Source organism: Salmo salar, chromosome 01 (genome assembly GCF_965601325.2).
Source record: "Salmo salar chromosome 01, fSalSal1, whole genome shotgun sequence".
Classification (NCBI taxonomy): Eukaryota; Metazoa; Chordata; class Actinopteri; order Salmoniformes; family Salmonidae; genus Salmo; species Salmo salar.
This window is the reverse complement of record NC_138291.1, coordinates 2,524,714-2,545,074: the sequence shown is the minus strand read 5'-3', so window position 1 is coordinate 2,545,074 and position 20,361 is coordinate 2,524,714. Positions and strand designations below refer to the sequence as shown.

Below are 20,361 nucleotides of genomic sequence, written 5' to 3'. Positions count from 1 at the left end.
GTCGTTGTGGGGTATTGAGTCATAGTGGGGTATTGAGTCGTTGTGGGGTATTGAGTCATTGTGGGGTATTGGGGTATTGTGTCATTGTGGGGTATTGAGTCATTGTGTGGTATTGAGTCATTATGGGGTATTGAGTCATTGTGGGGTATTGAGTCATTGTGGGGTATTGAGTCATTGTGGGGTATGGAGTCATTGTGGGGTATTGAGTCGTTGTGGGGTATTGAGTCATTGTGGGGTATTGGGGTATTGAGTCATTGTGGGGTATTGAGTCATTGTGGGGTATGGAGTCATTGTGGGGTATTGGGGTATTGTGTCATTGTGGGGTATGGAGTCATTGTGGGGTATTGAGTCATTGTGGGGTATTGAGTCATTGTGGGGTATTGAGTCATTATGGGGTATTGAGTCATTGTGGGGTATTGAGTCATTGTGGGGTATTGAGTCATTGTGGGGTATTGAGTCATTGTGGGGTATTGAGTCATTATGGGGTATTGAGTCATTGTGGGGTATTGAGTCATTGTGGGGTATGGAGTCATTGTGGGGTATGGAGTCGTTGTGGGGTATTGAGTCATTGTGGGGTATTGGGGTATTGAGTCATTGTGGGGTATGGAGTCATTGTGGGGTATTGGGGTATTGTGTCATTGTGGGGTATGGAGTCATTGTGGGGTATTGGGGTATTGTGTCATTGTGGGGTATGGAGTCATTGTGGGGTATGGAGTCATTGTGGGGTATGGAGTCATTGTGGGGTATGGAGTCATTGTGGGGTATGGAGTCATTGTGGGGTATGGAGTCATTGTGGGGTATTGAGTCATTATGGGGTATTGTGTGTAGATTGAGGAACATTTTTTATTGAATCCATTTTGTGGAAATGTGGAAAAAGTCAAGGGGTCTGAATACTTTCAGAATGCACCATAATAGCTAGACGCTTCAAAACAAACTAGATTTATTTATTTTGTTGACTGTTTTTCCATGTATGAATCTGTTGCTCAATGCGGCTTAGACTCTAAGTCATTTCTTTCTGATTGAGCTGAAAATGTGTCGTCCCGAAAACGATAACGTTCACTTTAAAAGCGGCATGATCTATATACCTGATCAGATTAACTCCAAGGATGCAAAGCTGTTCACTATAAGATAAGCTCAAGATTTTTACGCTGACTTTACAACAGACTTTTTGAATATGTTGACGTTTCCAAGTCTTAGTCAGATACAGATCTACTATTCTTGGCACCCCCCAGAACAGAAATCTGTGGTATGTTACTTTCTATCCACAAGAAATTACAGTACATCAACACAATTTTTTGCTGTTCTTGACTGATTTATTTATTTGGTAATGCAGGTGTGTTGTTTTAAAGGTAATGTATTAGGTTCCTGTGTTGTTTTAAAGGTAATGTATTAGGTTCCTGTGTTGTTTTAAAGGTAATGTATTAGGTTCCTGTGTTTTAAGGTTCCTGTGTTGTTTTAAAGGTAATGTATTAGGTTCATGTGTTGTTTTAAAGGTAATGTATTAGGTTCCTGTGTTGTTTTAAAGGTAATGTATTAGGTTCATGTGTTGTTTTAAAGGTAATGTATTAGGTTCCTGTGTTGTTTTAAAGGTAATGTATTAGGTTCATGTGTTGTTTTAAAGGTAATGTATTAGGTTCCTGTGTTGTAAGGTAATGTATTAGGTTCCTGTGTTGTTTTAAAGGTAATGTATTAGGTTCATGTGTTGTTTTAAAGGTAATGTATTAGGTTCCTGTGTTGTTTTAAAGGTAATGTATTAGGTTCCTGTGTTTTAAAGGTTCCTGTGTTGTTTTAAAGGTAATGTATTAGGTTCCTGTGTTGTTTTAAAGGTAATGTATAAGGTTCCGGTGTTGTTTCAAAGGTAATGTATCCAAAGGTATACAGACACACAACACAGTCGGTCAGTCAGTCTGTTGTTTAATGTATAATAGCCTAATGAATATCCCTTATCTCAGTCTGGCATAATAATCCTTTAGAGCACCTGGAAACACTGGACAATAAATACATTCACAAATATTATTCACTTTCTGGTCTGTGCTGTATCAGGCCGATTCCGACCCGAGGGAAGAGCTCGTAAATGGAACGTTATTCCCGTTTTATGCACGCTGTCTGTGTATTCTGACCTTGAACTACAGCATGAGCATAGCATCCTGTCTGTGTATTCTGACCTTGAACTACAGCATAAGCATAGCATCCTGTCTGTGTATTCTGACCTTGAACTACAGCATGAGCATAGCATCCTGTCTGTGTATTCTGACCTTGAACTACAGCATGAGCATAGCATCCTGTCTGTGTATTCTGACCTTGAACTATAGCATGAGCATAGCATCCTGTCTGTGTATTCTGACCTTGAACTACAGCATGAGAATAGCACGCTATTCGTTTGGGTTGGAGATTTAAGACATGAGATGTATTCTAACCTTGACATAATTTTCCCTCGTAATCCCACCACCTTTTACACGAGAGAAAACCATCAATATATATATATATATATTTTTTTTTATATTGATCCCAGAACCTGTTCTCTCCATGTAATCTAGTCTGTCAACAAAATTAAAAGGTACACCGTATTTAAAGGGATGGCTTCAGATATTTAAAGGGATGGCTTCAGATAAAATGTACTGAAGACCCTATTGAATTAACACTCCATGAGAGAATCTGTTGGCCAGCAAGTGGGAGGGTTTTCAGCGGTTGAAAGACATTTATTCAGAGCGCATTACGAGACTGAATAAGCGAAGTCTGAATACCAAATACTGAGAAGTGCGTAGGAAAGGGCGTGTGTAGGAAGGTGTTCATTCCTAAGTCGGAATCGTCACCTTTGCGTAAAAGCAAATCCAAACTATATCCTCACCGGAGATCCAAAACAAGCTGAAATCACACGAGACCACTAGGTGAGCACCGTGTTAAAACACCTGATGGTACAATCAGGCACAATGACAAACTGACTAGGGGTGGATGGTTTAACACTCGACTAGGGGTGGATGGTTTAACACTCGACTAGGGGTGGATGGTTTAACACTCGACTAGGGGTGGATGGTTTAACTAGGGGTGGATGGATTAACACTCGACTAGGGGTGGATGGTTTAACTAGGGGTGGATGGTTTAACACTCGACTAGGGGGGGATGGTTTAACACTCGACTAGGGGTGGATGGTTTAACTAGGGGTGGATGGTTTAACACTCGACTAGGGGGGGATGGTTTAACACTCGACTAGGGGGGGAGGGTTTAACACTCGACTAGGGGTGGATGGTTTAACACTCGACTAGGGGGGGATGGTTTAACACTCGACTAGGGGTGGATGGTTTAACACTCGACTGGGGCGGATGGTTTAACACTCGACTAGGGGTGGATGGTTTAACACTCGACTAGGGGTGGATGGTTTAACTAGGGGGGGAGGGTTTAACACTCGACTAGGGGTGGATGGTTTAACACTCGACTAGGGGTGGATGGTTTAACTAGGGGTGGATGGTTTAACACTCGACTAGGGGTGGATGGTTTAACTAGGGGTGGATGGTTTAACACTCGACTAGGGGTGGATGGTTTAACACTCGACTAGGGGTGGATGGTTTAACACTCGACTAGGGGTGGATGGTTTAACACTCGACTAGGGGGGATGGTTTAACACTCGACTAGGGGTGGATGGTTTAACACTCGACTAGGGGGGAGGGTTTAACACTCGACTAGGGGTGGATGGTTTAACACTCGACTAGGGGTGGATGGTTTAACACTCGACTAGGGGGGGATGGTTTAACACTCGACTAGGGGTGGATGGTTTAACACTCGACTAGGGGGGGATGGTTTAACACTCGACTAGGGGGGGAGGGTTTAACACTCGACTAGGGGGGGAGGGTTTAACTAGGGGTGGATGGTTTAACTAGGGGTGGATGGTTTAACACTCGACTAGGGGTGGATGGTTTAACACTCGACTAGGGGTGGATGGTTTAACACTCGACTAGGGGTGGATGTTTTAACACTCGACTAGGGGTGGATGGTTTAACACTCGACTAGGGGGGGATGGTTTAACACTCGACTAGGGGTGGATGGTTTAACACTCGACTGGGGGGGATGGTTTAACACTCGACTAGGGGGGGGATGGTTTAACACTCGACTAGGGGGGGAGGGTTTAACTAGGGGGGGATGGTTTAACACTCGACTAGGGGTGGATGGTTTAACACTCGACTAGGGGTGGATGGTTTAACACTCGACTAGGGGGGGATGGTTTAACTAGGGGTGGATGGTTTAACACTCGACTAGGGGGGGATGGTTTAACACTCGACTAGGGGTGGATGGTTTAACTAGGGGTGGATGGTTTAACACTCGACTAGGGGTGGATGGTTTAACACTCGACTAGGGGGGGATGGTTTAACTAGGGGTGGATGGTTTAACACTCGACTAGGGGTGGATGGTTTAACACTTGACTAGTGGTGGATGGTTTAACACTTGACTAGGGGTGGATGGTTTAACTAGGGGTGGATGGTTTAACACTCGACTGGTTTAACTAGGGGTGGATGGTTTAACACTAGACTAGGGATAGATGGTTTAACACTCGACTAGGGATGGATAGTTTAAATCTCGACTAGGGGTGGATGGATTAACACTCGACTAGGGGTGGATGGATTAACACTCGACTAGGGGTGGATGGTTTAACACTCGACTAGGGGGGGATGGTTTAACACTCGACTAGGGGGGGATGGTTTAACTAGGGGTGGATGGTTTAACACTCGACTAGGGGGGGATGGTTTAACTAGGGGTGGATGGTTAAACACTCGACTAGGGGGGATGGTTTAACACTCGACTAGGGGGGGATGGTTTAACTAGGGGTGGATGGTTTAACACTCGACTAGGGGGGATGGTTTAACACTCGACTAGGGGTGGATGGTTTAACTAGGGGTGGATGGTTTAACACTCGACTAGGGGTGGATGGTTAAACACTTGACTAGGGGTGGATGGTTTAACACTCGACTAGGGGGGGATGGTTTAACTAGGGGTGGATGGTTTAACACTCGACTAGGGGTGGATGGTTTAACACTCGACTAGGGGTGGATGGTTTAACTAGGGGTGGATGGTTTAACACTCGACTAGGGGGGGATGGTTTAACACTCGACTAGGGGTGGATGGTTTAACACTCGACTAGGGGTGGATGGTTTAACACTCGACTAGGGGGGATGGTTTAACACTCGACTAGGGGTGGATGGTTTAACACTCGACTAGGGGGGGAGGGTTTAACACTCGACTAGGGGTGGATGGTTTAACACTCGACTAGGGGTGGATGGTTTAACACTCGACTAGGGGGGGATGGTTTAACACTCGACTAGGGGTGGATGGTTTAACACTCGACTAGGGGGGGATGGTTTAACACTCGACTAGGGTGGGATGGTTTAACACTCGACTAGGGTGGGATGGTTTAACACTCGACTAGGGGGGGAGGGTTTAACACTCGACTAGGGGGGGAGGGTTTAACTAGGGGTGGATGGTTTAACTAGGGGTGGATGGTTTAACACTCGACTAGGGGTGGATGGTTTAACACTCGACTAGGGGTGGATGGTTTAACACTCGACCAGGTGTGGATGGTTTAACACTTGACTAGGGGTGAATGGTTTAACACTTGACTAGGGGTGGATGGTTTAACTAGGGGTGGATGGTTTAACACTCGACTAGGGGTGGATGGTTTAACACTCGACTGGTTTAACTAGGGGTGGATGGTTTAACACTAGACTAGGGATAGATGGTTTAACACTCGACTAGGGATGGATAGTTTAAATCTCGACTAGGGGTGGATGGATTAACACTCGACTAGGGGTGGATGGATTAACACTCGACTAGGGGTGGATGGTTTAACACTCGACTAGGGGGGGATGGTTTAACTAGGGGTGGATGGTTTAACACTTGACTAGGGGTGGATGGTTTAACACTCGACTAGGGGGGGATGGTTTAACTAGGGGTGGATGGTTTAACACTCGACTAGGGGTGGATGGTTTAACTAGTGGTGGATGGTTTAACACTTGACTAGGGGTGGATGGTTTAACACTCGACTAGGGGTGGATGGTTTAACTAGTGGTGGATGGTTTAACACTTGACTAGGGGTGGATGGTTTAACACTCGACTAGGGGTGGATGGTTTAACTAGTGGTGGATGGTTTAACACTTGACTAGGGGTGGATGGTTTAACACTCGACTAGGGGTGGATGGTTTAACTAGTGGTGGATGGTTTAACACTTGACTAGGGGTGGATGGTTTAACACTCGACTAGGGGTGGATGGTTTAACTAGTGGTGGATGGTTTAACACTTGACTAGGGGTGGATGGTTTAACTAGGGGTGGATGGTTTAACACTCGACTAGGGGTGGATGGTTTAACTAGTGGTGGATGGTTTAACACTTGACTAGGGGTGGATGGTTTAACACTTGACTAGGGGTGGATGGTTTAACTAGGGGTGGATGGTTTAACACTTGACTAGGGGTGGATGGTTTAACTAGGGGTGGATGGTTTAACACTTGACTAGGGGTGGATGGTTTAACTAGGGGTGGATGGTTTAACACTCAAGAATCAGATCCTCACTATGCTCTATAGTAGAACTGCATGGAGATCATGGAGGTTGATTAAGGAGGTGTCTTTACATCTGAGCCATAATAGCTTTTGTGACAGCATGGGCGGCACCATTGAGGACATTCTCTATTACTTCTATGAGTCGGTTAACAAACATGGAATCCTGCCCCCTGGAGGGTGTTGTGTGAACAGGTATAAAGATAAGGTTAGTGATTTACTGCCCCCTGGAGGGTGATGTCTGAACAGGTATAAAGACAAGGTTGGTGATTTACTGCCCCCCGGAGGGGGTTGTCTGAACAGGTATAAAGCCAAGGTTGGTGATTTACTGCCCCCTGGAGGGTGATGTCTGAACAGGTATAAAGACAAGGTTGTTGATTTACTGTCACCTGCATTTATGGAATGTTTACTCAGGAGTATAATTCATTGGCTGATCCCTCCTGATGACCCGGACGGAATCATGTGATCCTTCCTAAATCAATAGGAAGTCCCACCCAGTTGACTACTTCAGTATGGTGAAAGTCCTCATTGGTGCTGCTGTGCTAATGTAGGCTTTAGGGCACTAGAGCTGTCTATCTAAGTCTATGAGGAGAGTCAGTAGAATGGTTCTCTGACTGATGCCTCATGCTGTTAGAAGAATGAGGTCTACTCCTGGAGACTGGCTATAAAAAATAACACTTCATTCGTAACTTAAACAAAACATTCATGAAAAAGGTTGCATATCAATAAATCATACATTAAGAGTAGTTGTATGAAAGCTTATGAATTGTTCTTCTGTCACGCAATGTAACATAATATACTCACATTTGAACAAAAAAAATCTAAAGTAAGTTTGTTTTGAAAACAAAGCACTGAGTATTCCAGTATAATATAATAATAATACTAACTCAGACCAACACATTCACAATACAACATGACTTTGGCATGGATCCTTCAGATCAGACTGCTGCCTTGTTGAATTTAGGCTTGTGATTGGTTCGTTGCTTTGTGATGTGATGATGAATGGTTGGTTCTGATAGGTAGCTAGGTGATGAAGGGTGATTGGTTGTCCCATTGTTGAACATGGTGAAAGACATCAGCCCTCCTCTTTGGTTTGTACATGGGTCTGGAACAGATTGGTGTGTTGCTTGGAGGTTTATGAGATCTGATTGTTGAACTGCCCTGGGTATTTCTCAAACCTCCTCTCTGCCTCCTCACTGAAGGCATCACCTGTAGGGGCAATGACACAACAGAACACAATAATAGTCAGAAGGCAATGGAGGAGTCTGGAACAAGAGACAGAAGGCAATGGAAGAGTCTGGAACAAGAGACGAGCTGACAAGGTACAAATCTGTCGTTCTGCCCCTGAACAAGGCAGTTAATTCACTGTTCCTAGGCCGTCATTGAAAATAAGAATTTGTTCTTAACTGACTTGCCTAGTTAAATAAAGGTAAAATAAAAATAAATAATAGTCAGAAAGCAATGGAAGAGTCCGGAACAAGAGACAGAAGGCAAGAGTCTGGGACAAACTAGGGCAGTGTTTCCCAAACCTCTCGAGTTCCCCCAGCCAGTCCACGTATGTGAAACTGGCTGATTTAACTAATGAGGGGCTTGATGATTCGGTGACCATTTGAATCAGCGGTGCTAGTTCTGGAATGATCAAAGAAGTGGACTGGTTGGGGGTCCTGGAGGAGAGATTAGGACAGGCTGGGGGTCCTGGGGGAGACATTAGGACAGGCTGGGGGTCCTGGAGGAGAGATTAGGACAGGCTGGGGGTCCTGGAGGAGAGGTTAGGACAGGCTGGGGGTCCTGGAGGAGAGGTTAGGACAGGCTGGGGGTCCTGGAGGAGAGGTTAGGAGTCCTGGAGGAGAGATTAGGACAGGCTGGGGGTCCTGGAGGAGAGATTAGGACAGGCTGGGGGTCCTGGAGGAGAGGTTAGGAGTCCTGGAGGAGAGATTAGGACAGGCTGGGGGTCCTGGAGGAGAGATTAGGACAGGCTGGGGGTCCTGGAGGAGAGGTTAGGAGTCCTGGAGGAAAGATTAGGACAGGCTAGGACAGGCTGGGGGTCCTGGAGGAGAGATTAGGACAGGCTGGGGGTCCTGGAGGAGAGGTTAGGACAGGCTGGGGGTCCTGGAGGAGAGGTTAGGACAGGCTGGGGGTCCTGGAGGAGAGGTTAGGAGTCCTGGAGGAGAGATTAGGACAGGCTGGGGGTCCTGGAGGAGAGATTAGGACAGGCTGGGGGTCCTGGAGGAGAGGTTAGGAGTCCTGGAGGAAAGATTAGGACAGGCTAGGACAGGCTGGGGGTCCTGGAGGAGAGATTAGGACAGGCTGGGGGTCCTGGAGGAGAGGTTAGGACAGGCTGGGGGTCCTGGAGGAGAGGTTAGGAGTCCTGGAGGAGAGATTAGGACAGGCTGGGGGTCCTGGAGGAGAGGTTAGGACAGGCTGGGGGTCCTGGAGGAGAGGTTAGGACAGGCTAGGGGTATTGGAGGAGAGATTAGGACAGGCTGGGGGTCCTGGAGGAGAGATTAGGACAGGCTGGGGTTCCTGGAGGAGAGGTTAGGAGTCCTGGAGGAGAGATTAGGACAGGCTGGGGGTCCTGGAGAGAGATTAGGACAGGCTGGGGGTCCTGGAGGAGAGATTAGGACAGGCTGGGGGTCCTGGAGGAGAGGTTTGGGAGACACTGAACACTTATGTCTGAAATGGCACCCTATTCCCTATATAGTGCATTAGACAAAAAAACAAAAACAGGATACCTACCCTTTAAGACCCAGGTCAGTAACAGGCTGCCCTTTAAGACCCAGGTCAGTAACAGGCTGCCCTTTAAGACCCAGGTCAGTAACAGGCTGCCCTTTAAGACCCAGGTCAGTAACAGGCTGCCCTTTAAGACCCAGGTCAGTAACAGGCTGCCCTTTAAGACCCAGGTCAGTAACAGGCTGCCCTTTAAGACCCAGGTCAGTAACAGGCTGCCCTTTAAGACCCAGGTCAGTAACAGCCTGCCCTTTAAGACCCAGGTCAGTAACAGGCTGCCCTTTAAGACCCAGGTCAGTAACAGGCTGCCCTTTAAGACCCAGGTCAGTAAAGGCTGCCCTTTAAGACCCAGGTCAGTAACAGGCTGCCCTTTAAGACCCAGGTCAGTAAGTCAGTAACAGGCTGCCCTTTAAGACCCAGGTCAGTAACAGGCTGCCCTTTAAGACCCAGGTCAGTAACAGGCTGCCCTTTAAGACCCAGGTCAGTAAGTCAGTAACAGGCTGTCCTTTAAGACCCAGGTCAGTAACAGGCTGCCCTTTAAGACCCAGGTCAGTAACAGGCTGCCCTTTAAGACCCAGGTCAGTAACAGGCTGCCCTTTAAGACCCAGGTCAGTAACAGGCTGCCCTTTAAGACCGAGGTCAGTAACAGGCTGCCCTTTAAGACCCAGGTCAGTAACAGCCTGCCCTTTAAGACCCAGGTCAGTAACAGGCTGCCCTTTAAGACCCAGGTCAGTAACAGGCTGCCCTTTAAGACCCAGGTCAGTAACAGGCTGCCCTTTAAGACCCAGGTCAGTAAGTCAGTAACAGGCTGCCCTTTAAGACCCAGGTCAGTAACATGCTGCCCTTTAAGACCCAGGTCAGTAACAGGCTGCCCTTTAAGACCCAGGTCAGTAACAGGCTGCCCTTTAAGACCCAGGTCAGTAAGTCAGTAACAGGCTGCCCTTTAAGACCCAGGTCAGTAACAGGCTGCCCTTTAAGACCCAGGTCAGTAACAGGCTGCCCTTTAAGACCCAGGTCAGTAAGTCAGTAACAGGCTGTCCTTTAAGACCCAGGTCAGTAACAGGCTGCCCTTTAAGACCCAGGTCAGTAACAGGCTGCCCTTTAAGACCCAGGTCAGTAACAGGCTGCCCTTTAAGACCCAGGTCAGTAACAGGCTGCCCTTTAAGACCGAGGTCAGTAACAGGCTGCCCTTTAAGACCCAGGTCAGTAACAGCCTGCCCTTTAAGACCCAGGTCAGTAACAGGCTGCCCTTTAAGACCCAGGTCAGTAACAGGCTGCCCTTTAAGACCCAGGTCAGTAACAGGCTGCCCTTTAAGACCCAGGTCAGTAAGTCAGTAACAAGCTGCCCTTTAAGACCCAGGTCAGTAACATGCTGCCCTTTAAGACCCAGGTCAGTAACAGGCTGCCCTTTAAGACCCAGGTCAGTAACAGGCTGCCCTTTAAGACCCAGGTCAGTAACAGGCTGCCCTTTAAGACCCAGGTCAGTAACAGGCTGCCCTTTAAGACCCAGGTCAGTAACAGGCTGCCCTTTAAGACCCAGGTCAGTAACAGGCTGCCCTTTAAGACCCAGGTCAGTAACAGGCTGCCCTTTAAGACCCAGGTCAGTAACAGGCTGCCCTTTAAGACCCAGGTCAGTAACAGGCTGCCCTTTAAGACCCAGGTCAGTAACAGGCTGCCCTTTAAGACCCAGGTCAGTAACAGCCTGCCCTTTAAGACCCAGGTCAGTAACAGGCTGCCCTTTAAGACCCAGGTCAGTAACAGGCTGCCCTTTAAGACCCAGGTCAGTAACAAGCTGCCCTTTAAGACCCAGGTCAGTAACAGGCTGCCCTTTAAGACCCAGGTCAGTAACAAGCTGCCCTTTAAGACCCAGGTCAGTTTTCCATGACAAATATAGAGGTAGAGCTGCTCACCCATATGACAATTGTGAAGCCAGATCCGGTGGCCGTCGTATTTGCAGTTGCATTTCATGGCGTTATTGGTGAAGTCACTCTCTGCCACTTCAAAGTTTGGATTGATCACAATCTGAAATGATGGAACATCAAACACAATTAGTAAATAATATGGAGTTCACATCATTAAGCCACTATACTTCTCTAACTCCACAGTCTGCACTGAGTCTGACTTTTCAAAGGGTCCAATTAAATGCAGACAGAATATCGGCAGCACAAGTTTGATTTTGATATTTTTTGGGGAAACACTGTTTGACAACTCAAATGTTTAGTTTGCAATATTTATAACCTCACGCAGTTTCAAGTTTTTCTAAGTTTAGTCGGATTCAGGGCCTCCCCACAATGTTTTAACAGCAACAGAAGACAAGGTCGTCCACCTGTAGGATGTAGTTTCCTGGTTTGATGTCGGTGATGTCGATCCACTGGCAGTCGATGTCATGGCGATATAGGTCCCAACACCCCACGGTGATGCCCTGTTCTCCGAAGTTAGCACACTCATACCTCTTAGAGATACCTGGAGAATACAGAACACTCCTATCTGTTAGAGATACCTGGAGAACACAGAACACTCCTACCTCTTAGAGATAACACAGAACACTCCTATCTGTTAGAGATACCTGGAGAATACAGAACACTCCTATCTGTTAGAGTTACCTGGAGAACACAGAACACTCATACCTCTTAGAGATACCTGGAGAATACAGAACACTCCTATCTGTTAGAGATACCTGGAGAATACAGAACACTCCTATCTGTTAGAGATACCTGGAGAACACAGAACACTCCTACCTCTTAGAGATAACACAGAACACTCATACCTCTTAGAGATACCTGGAGAATACAGAACACTCACACCTCTTAGAGATACCTGGAGAACACTCACACCTCTTAGAGATACCTGGAGAACACTCACACCTCTTAGAGATACCTGGAGAACACTCACACCTCTTAGAGATACCTGGAGAATACAGAACACTCATACCTCTTAGAGATACCTGGAGAATACAGAACACTCATACCTCTTAGAGATACCTGGAGAATACAGAACACTCCTACCTCTTAGAGATACCTGGAGAATACAGAACACTCACACCTCTTAGAGATACCTGGAGAATACAGAACACTCATACCTCTTAGAGATACCTGGAGAACACAGAACACTCCTATCTGTTAGAGTTACCTGGAGAACATAGAACACTCACACCTCTTAGAGATACCTGGAGAATACAGAACACTCCTATCTGTTAGAGTTACCTGGAGAACACAGAACACTCACACCTCTTAGAGATACCTGGAGAACACTCACACCTCTTAGAGATACCTGGAGAACACAGAACACTCCTATCTGTTAGAGTTACCTGGAGAACACAGAACACTCACACCTCTTAGAGATACCTGGAGAACACTCACACCTCTTAGAGATACCTGGAGAACACTCACACCTCTTAGAGATACCTGGAGAACACTCACACCTCTTAGATATACCTGGAGAACACAGAACACTCCTATCTGTTAGAGATAACTGGAGAATACAGATTACACCAATTAGACTTCTACCACCAACAATTACACATCCTCCAAAACAGGATACAGAATGTTCCACTTTGAATGTTGGATAAGATATCCCTGATCTTAACATCCAAATAAAGACGGTTTGGTTGGCTGGCCCTCTAGTGGAGTATGTTTTGATTGGGTAGCCCTCCAGTTAAGGCTGTTTTGATTGGCTGGACCTCCAATAGTCTACTCTGATTGGCTGGACCTACAGTAGACTCTGTTCTGATAAGTTTGCATCCCAGACTCACCTTCGTGACACTCTGTGTCCTCCAGACAGAAGGAGGCCTTGTGTCCCTCAGCCACCTTGGTCCCGTTGGATGACAGCAGGTCATAGTGGGTGAAGATATCCATGCTGTGGTAGTGGCTGCATGGTGAAAAGAAAACGGTAGAACCTCAGATCTGAGAGTATAGGTCCATGGGTATCTGATCTGAGAGTATAGGTCCAGGGGTATCTGATCTGAGAGTATAGGTCCAGGGGGTATCTGATCTGAGAGTATAGGTCCAGGAGTATCTGATCTGAGAGTATAGGTCCAGGGGTATCTGATCTGAGAGTATACGTCCATGGGTATCTGATCTGAGAGTATAGGTCCAGGGGTATCTGATCTGAGAGTATAGGTCCAGGGGTATCTGATCTGAGAGTATAGGTCCAGGGGTATCAGATCTGAGAGTATAGGTCCAGGGGTATCTGATCTGAGAGTATAGGTCCAGGGGTATCTGATCTGAGAGTATAGGTCCAGGGGTATCAGATCTGAGAGTATAGGTCCAGGGGTATCTGATCTGAGAGTATAGGTCCAGGGGTATCTGATCTGAGAGTATAGGTCCAGGGGTATCTGATCTGAGAGTATAGGTCCAGGGGTATCTGATCTGAGAGTATAGGTCCAGGGGGTATCTGATCTGAGAGTATAGGTCCAGGGGTATCAGATCTGAGAGTATAGGTCCAGGGGTATCTGATCTGAGAGTATAGGTCCAGGGGTATCAGATCTGAGAGTATAGGTCCAGGGGTATCTGATCTGAGAGTATAGGTCCAGGGGTATCTGATCTGAGAGTATAGGTCCAGGAGTATCTGATCTGAGAGTATAGATCAGGGGGTATCTGATCTGAGAGTATAGATCAGGGGTATCTGATCTGAGAGTGTAGGTCCAGGGGTATCTGATCTGAGAGTATGGGTCCAGGGGTATCTGATCTGAGAGTATAGGTCCAGGGGTATCTGATCTGAGAGTATGGGTCCAGGGGTATCTGATCTGAGAGTATGGGTCCAGGGGTATCTGATCTGAGAGTATGGGTCCAGGGGTATCAGATCTGAGAGTATAGGTCCAGGGGTATCTGATCTGAGAGTATAGGTCAGGGGGGGTATCTGATCTGAGAGTTTAGATCATGGGGTATCTGATCTGAGAGTATAGATCAGGGGTATCTGATCTGAGAGTATAGCTCAGGGGTATCTGATCTGAGAGTATAGATCCAGGGGTATCTGATCTGAGAGTATAGCTCAGGGGGTATCTGATCTGAGAGTATAGGTCCAGGGGTATCTGATCTGAGAGTATAGGTCCAGGGGTATCTGATCTGAGAGTATATGTCCAGGGGTATCTGATCTGAGAGTATAGATCAGGGGTATCTGATCTGAGAGTATAGATCAGGGGTATCTGATCTCAGAGTATAGGGACAGGGGTATCTGATCTGAGAGTATAGGTCCAGGGGTATCTGATCTGCGAGTATAGATCAGGGTTATCTGATCTGAGAGTATAGGTCCAGGGGTATCTGATCTGAGAGTATAGATCAGGGTTATCTGATCTGAGAGTATAGATCAGGGGGTATCTGATCTGAGAGTATAGATCAGGGGGTATCTGATCTGAGAGTATGATTCAGCTGCCCTGCGTGCCTGGTAGGCTGAAACTGTTGCTATTTTTGAACCATTTCATGTGTCTGAATGTACAAATTCTGCCTTCCCGGCGGGCCCAGAGAGCAAATCAAGTGCACTATAGGCCTACTGCTGGCCAATCAGATGGCTCAGATGACCGTGTCTGCAGTAACGTAGCAGGCGTAAAAGAAAGCTATATCAAAGTTGATACTGTGAGATTTCAAAACGTTTAAAACCACGACTAGAGACTGTCAACGAATACAGCAAAGAGCTGCTGTTTTTATGAGTGACTTCATGTTTAAGTTCTCACTCAGCACAGTCAATACTTTTGTATTCACCACTGTTATAAGCCATAAAATGTGCTTTCTTCCTATTTGACATGGTTTGTCAAGAACCAGATGAAAAAAAAGGACTAAAAGGTAAAAAATGAAACCACATGAAACCAGCCACTTCCCGATTCCCCACATGACAGTTTCTTGTCATTGTCGCTAGCAATCTGGCCATCCAGAATGACAACAACATGCTGACTTCTGCCCCATGGAAGCGCGCACAGCGGCTCCGCGACGTTGTCATCTGTTAAGTAGACAACTGAAGGTATTCTCTAACCCAGCTGTTAAGTAGACAACTGAAGGTATTCTCTAACCCATCTGTTAAGTAGACAACTGAAGGTATTCTCTAACCCAGCTGTTAAGTAGACAACTGAAGGTATTCTCTAACCCAGCTGTTAAGTAGACAACTGAAGGTATTCTCTAACCCAGCTGTTAAGTAGACAACTGAAGGTATTCTCTAACCCAGCTGTTAAGTAGACAACTGAAGGTATTCTCTAACCCAGCTGTTAAGTAGACAACTGAAGGTATTCTCTAACCCAGCTGTTAAGTAGACAACTGAAGGTATTCTCTACATCAGGGGCTCTGTGACGTTTTCTCCCTTCCAAATCACCGTCAACATTATTCGCAGAAATATTTTCAATATCTTGGCAGTCAAATTGAGAGTCAATGTTATCAGTTATTAACAGATTAAAGGCCTATTATTATTGTAAACAATTTGTATTGTTAAAGTTAATATATTGTTTAAGGTAATGTACTGTTAAAGGTAATGTAACAGAAGTAATGTATTGATAAAGACAATGTATTGTTAAAGGTAATGTATTGTTAAAGGTAATGTAACAGAGGTAATGTATTGTTAAAGGTAATGTATTGTTAAAGGTAATGTAACATTAGAGGCAATGTATTGTTAAAGGTAATGTATTGCCTAATGTATTGTTAAATGACATGTATTGTCAAAGGTAATGTATTGTCAAAGGTAATGTATTGTTAAAGGTAATGTATTGCCTAATGTATTGTTAAATGAAAAGTATTGGCAAAGGTAATGTATTGGCAAAGGTAATGTATTGGCAAAGGTAATGTATCACTAAAGGTAATGTATTGTACTGTTAAAGGTAATGTATTGCCAAAGGTAATGTATTGTTAAATGCAATGCATTATCAAAGGTAATGTATTGTTAAAGGTAATGCATCATCAAAGGTAATGTACCACTAAAGGTAATGTATTGTTAAAGATAATGTATCACTAAAGGCAATGCATTGTCCAAGGTAATGTATTGCTAAAGGCAATGTATTGTTAAATGTAATGTATTGTTAAAGGTAATGTATTGTTAAAGGTAATGCATTGTTAAAGGTAATGTATTGTCAAAGGTAATGTATTGTCAAAAGTAATGTATTGTCAAAAGTAATGTATTGTTAAAGGTAATGTACTGTCAAAGGTAATATACTGTTAAAGGTAAGGTAAATTATTGTTAAAGGTAATGTATTCTTAACGGTAAGGTAATGTATTGTTAAAGGTAATGTAGTGTTAAAGGTAAGGTAAATGTAATGTATTGTTAAAGGTAAGGTAAAGGTAATGCATGGTTAAAGGTAATGGCAATGTATTGTTAAAGGTAATGTAATGTTAAGGTAATGTAAACTACTTATTATACCGTAAATACTCCCAACTGTTATAATTTATTTTATTTTATTGAAAATAATTGGCGGACCACTTGCAGTACCCCTGCGGACCACAGGTCGGAAACCACTGCGCTAGATGATTAGGTTGCCGTAGTTACCCGTGACAGGCGTGCCAGACCCAGGAGTGGCGTCCAGCCTTGGGCCTGAAGTCGGCCCGTCCGATGTTGTGGATCTGAGAGGAGAACCGCAGCAGGCGTCGGTGTCCGTAGGGCCAGTTAGCGCTAGCAGCAGACTTAGACAGACAGTTCTCCTCTGCCGCGCAGTACAACATGTGGAGCGGACGGTCCTCAATGTACACGGACTGCTGGACCAGGGGAGCATTCAGGACCAGGTCAGACGCCGCTGGGAGGAGGAGGAGAGGAGAGGAGGGAGGAGGAGGGAGGAGCAGAGGAGGAGGAGGAGAGGAGAGGAGGAGGAGGAGGAGGAGAGAGGAGGAGGAGGAGAGGAACGGTCAAGTTCAGCTAAAACTAGGGTACGGCAGAGTGGGGTCAGTTCAGCTAAAACTAGGGTACAGCAGAGTGGGGTCAGTTTAGCGTGCGTCAGATTGGGGTCAGTTCAGAGTGGGGTCAGTTCAGAGTGGGGTCAGTTCAGCGGGTGGGAAGCTAATTTACTGAATTTCTACACAATTTAAAAACTCGAAACTGATATTTGAAGAAGATCAGAAACAAACAAAAATGACCCCGGCCGTTCATCATCGCTGTCTGGTTTAAAGGTTTGTGGAACGGCCATTCATCATCACTGTCTGGTTTAAAGGTCTGTGGAACAGACGTGTCAACCACTACTCAACCTCATCATAAATGGACTAATTTACTTGTGGAACGGCATGTACATTCGCAGTGTGCAATAGACGCATAATAAACACTGTCAAGACACAAGGCCAACTTCAAATACCAACATCCGTAGGCAGCATGTGAGCTTCAAGTTTGGGGAAGCTATTTTTTTCACCATAAAATCCTCACCTTTTTTTAATAAAGGTTTAAATGCATCTACCAAAATGCGAGCTTAAAACAATCCACATAAAAAATATAAAGAAGCTAATGATCCTCTGTGGCCAAACCATGCTCTCTGGTGCAGTATTTTGAACGATTTTATTTATTTATGTATAGGCACGAGTAATTATATGGCTAATTTTGGCTAATTGAATTCAATTTACTTTAGGGGAAGCTTGTCTTTGAACTATTGGACGCGCCACCTAAGCCGACATCAATGTGAAAGTAACTGGTGCATAAAACATCTGGTGACAGTGCTGCCTGTAGTAATGTGGGGGGACATCTCTTTGATCTTTATTAGTTAAGGACCAGTCATGTTGTTGCTCTGTCATGTAGACAGGGCTCTAACTCCTCTACCTCCACAAAAGTCCACAGACCCACTCTAAAAGGCTTTCGGAGCCATCATCAACTCAGTGGGTTTTGTCCAACATGTCTCTGGACCTACTCACTGCCACAGTCATACTCTGGACCTAGTTTTGTCCCGTGGAATAAATATTGTGGATCCTTATCTTTTTCCTCATATTCCTGGACTATCGGACCACCATTTTATTACGTTTGCAATCGCAACAAATAATCTGCTCAGACCCCAACCAAGGAGCATCAAAAGTCATGCTATATGTTCTCGGACAACCCAAAGATTCCTAGATGCCCTTCCAGACTCCCTCCAGCTACCCAAGGACGTCAGAGTACAACAATCGGCTAACCACCTAACTGAGGAACTTAATTTAACCTTGAGTAATACCCTAGATGCAGTCGCACCCCTAAAAACAAAAAACATTTGTCATAAGAAACTAGCTCCCTGGTATACAGAAAATACCCGAGCCCTGAAGCAAGCTTCCAGAAAATTGGAACGGAAATGGGACTACACCAAACTGGAAGTCTTCCGACTAGCTTGGAAAGACAGTACCGTGCAGTATCGAAGAGCCCTCACTGCTGCTCGATCATCCTATTTTTCCAACTTAATTGAGGAAAATAAGAACAATCCAACATTTATTTTTGATACTGTCGCAAAGATAACTAAAAAGCCGCAGTCCCCAAGAGAGGATGGCTTTCACTTCAGTAGTGATAAATTCATGAACTTCTTTGATGAAAGATCATTAGCAAATTACGGACTCCTCTTTAAGTCTGCGTATTTCTCCAAAGCTCATTTGTCCTGAGTCTGCACAACACTGCCAGGACCTAGGATCAAGGGAGACACTCAAGTTTTTTAACACTATATCTCTTGACACATTGATGAAAATAGTCATGGCCTCTAAACCTTCAAGCTGCATACTGGACCCTATTCCAACTAAACTACTGAAAGAGCTGCTTCCTGTGCTTGGCCCTCCTATGTTGAACATAATAAACGGCTCCCTATCCACTGGATGTGTACCAAACTCACTAAAAGTGGCAGTAATAAAGCCTCTTTTGAAAAAGACAAACCTTGACCCAGAAAGTATAAAAAACTATCGGCCTATATCGAATCTACCATTCCTCTCAACATTTTTAGAAAAAGCTGTTGCGCAGCAACTCACTGCCTTCCTGAAGACAAACAATGTATACGAAACGCTTCAGTCTGGTTTTAGACCCCATCATAGCACTGAGACTGCACTTGTGAAGCTGGTAAATGACCTTTTAATGACGTCAGACCGAGGCTCTGCATCTGTCCTTGTGCTCCTAGATCTTAGTGCCGCTTTTGAAACCATCGATCATCACGTTATTTTGGAGAGATTGGAAACCCAAATTGGTCTACACGGACAAGTTCTGGCCTGGTTTAGATCTTATCTGTCGGAAAGATATCAGTTTGTCTCTGTGGATGGTTTGTCCTCTGACAAATCAACTGTAAATTTCGGTGTTCCTCAAAGGCTCCGTTTTAGGACCACTATTGTTTTCACTATATATTTTACCTCTTGGTGATGTCATTCGGAAACATAATGTTAACTTTCACTGCTATGCGGATGACACACAGCTGTACATTTCGATGAAACATTGTGAAGCCCCAAAATTGCCCTTCCTGCCTGTGTTTCAGACATAAGGAAGTGGATGGCGGCAAATGTTTTACTTTTAAACTCGGACAAAACAGAGATGCTTGTTCTAGGTTCCAAGAAACAAAGAGATCTTCTGTTGGATCTGACAATCAATCTTGATGGTTGTACAGTCGTCTCAAATGAAACTGTAAAGGCCCTCGGCTTTACTCTGGACCCCGATCTCTCTTTTGACGAAAATATCAAGACTGTTTCAAGGACAGCTTTTTTCCATCTATTTAACATTGCAAAAATCAGAAATTTTCTGTCCAAAAATGACGCTGAAAAATGAATCCATGCTTTTGTTACTTCTAGGCTGGACTACTGCCATGCTCTACTTTCCGGCTACCCGGATAAAGCACTAAATAAACTTCAGTTAGTGCTAAACACAGCTGCTAGAATCTTGACTAGAACCAAAACATTTGATCATATTACTCCAGTGCTAGCCTCTCTACACTGGCTTCCTGTTAAGGCAAGGGCTGATTTCAAGGTTTAACTGCTAACCTACAAAGCATTACATGGGCTTGCTGCTTACTGGTGCTCTTCCATGCCGTCCCAAGGGTGCGTCACTTGAGTGGGTTCAGTCTCTGAAGTGATCTTCCTGTTCAAGATGGCGGCCCCCTCGGGTTCGTGCCGTGGGGGAGATCTTTGTGGGCTATACCCGGCCTTGTCTCAGGGTAGTTAGTTGGTGGTTTAAGATATCCCTCTAGTGGTGTGGGGGCTGTGCTTTGGCAAAGTGGGTGG

General features: G+C 45.2%; 1 protein-coding gene across 2 annotated transcripts in view; it reads right to left on the bottom strand.

Moving 5' to 3' along the window:
• Positions 1-5,598: 5,598 nt before the first annotated feature.
• Positions 5,599-20,361, bottom strand: part of LOC106593885 (lysyl oxidase homolog 3B) — a 106,295-nt gene continuing 91,532 nt past the window's right edge. For both annotated transcript variants that reach the window (XM_045704320.2, XM_045704305.2), the window contains 5 exons: positions 16,724-16,967; positions 13,017-13,132; positions 11,592-11,728; positions 11,176-11,287; positions 5,599-7,747 (listed from right to left, as the gene is read on the bottom strand). In XM_045704320.2, coding sequence (XP_045560276.2) covers positions 7,674-7,747; positions 11,176-11,287; positions 11,592-11,728; positions 13,017-13,132; positions 16,724-16,967 — 683 coding nt within the window. In that variant the 3' untranslated portion in view covers positions 5,599-7,673. The remainder of the gene's footprint in view (positions 7,748-11,175; positions 11,288-11,591; positions 11,729-13,016; positions 13,133-16,723; positions 16,968-20,361) is intronic.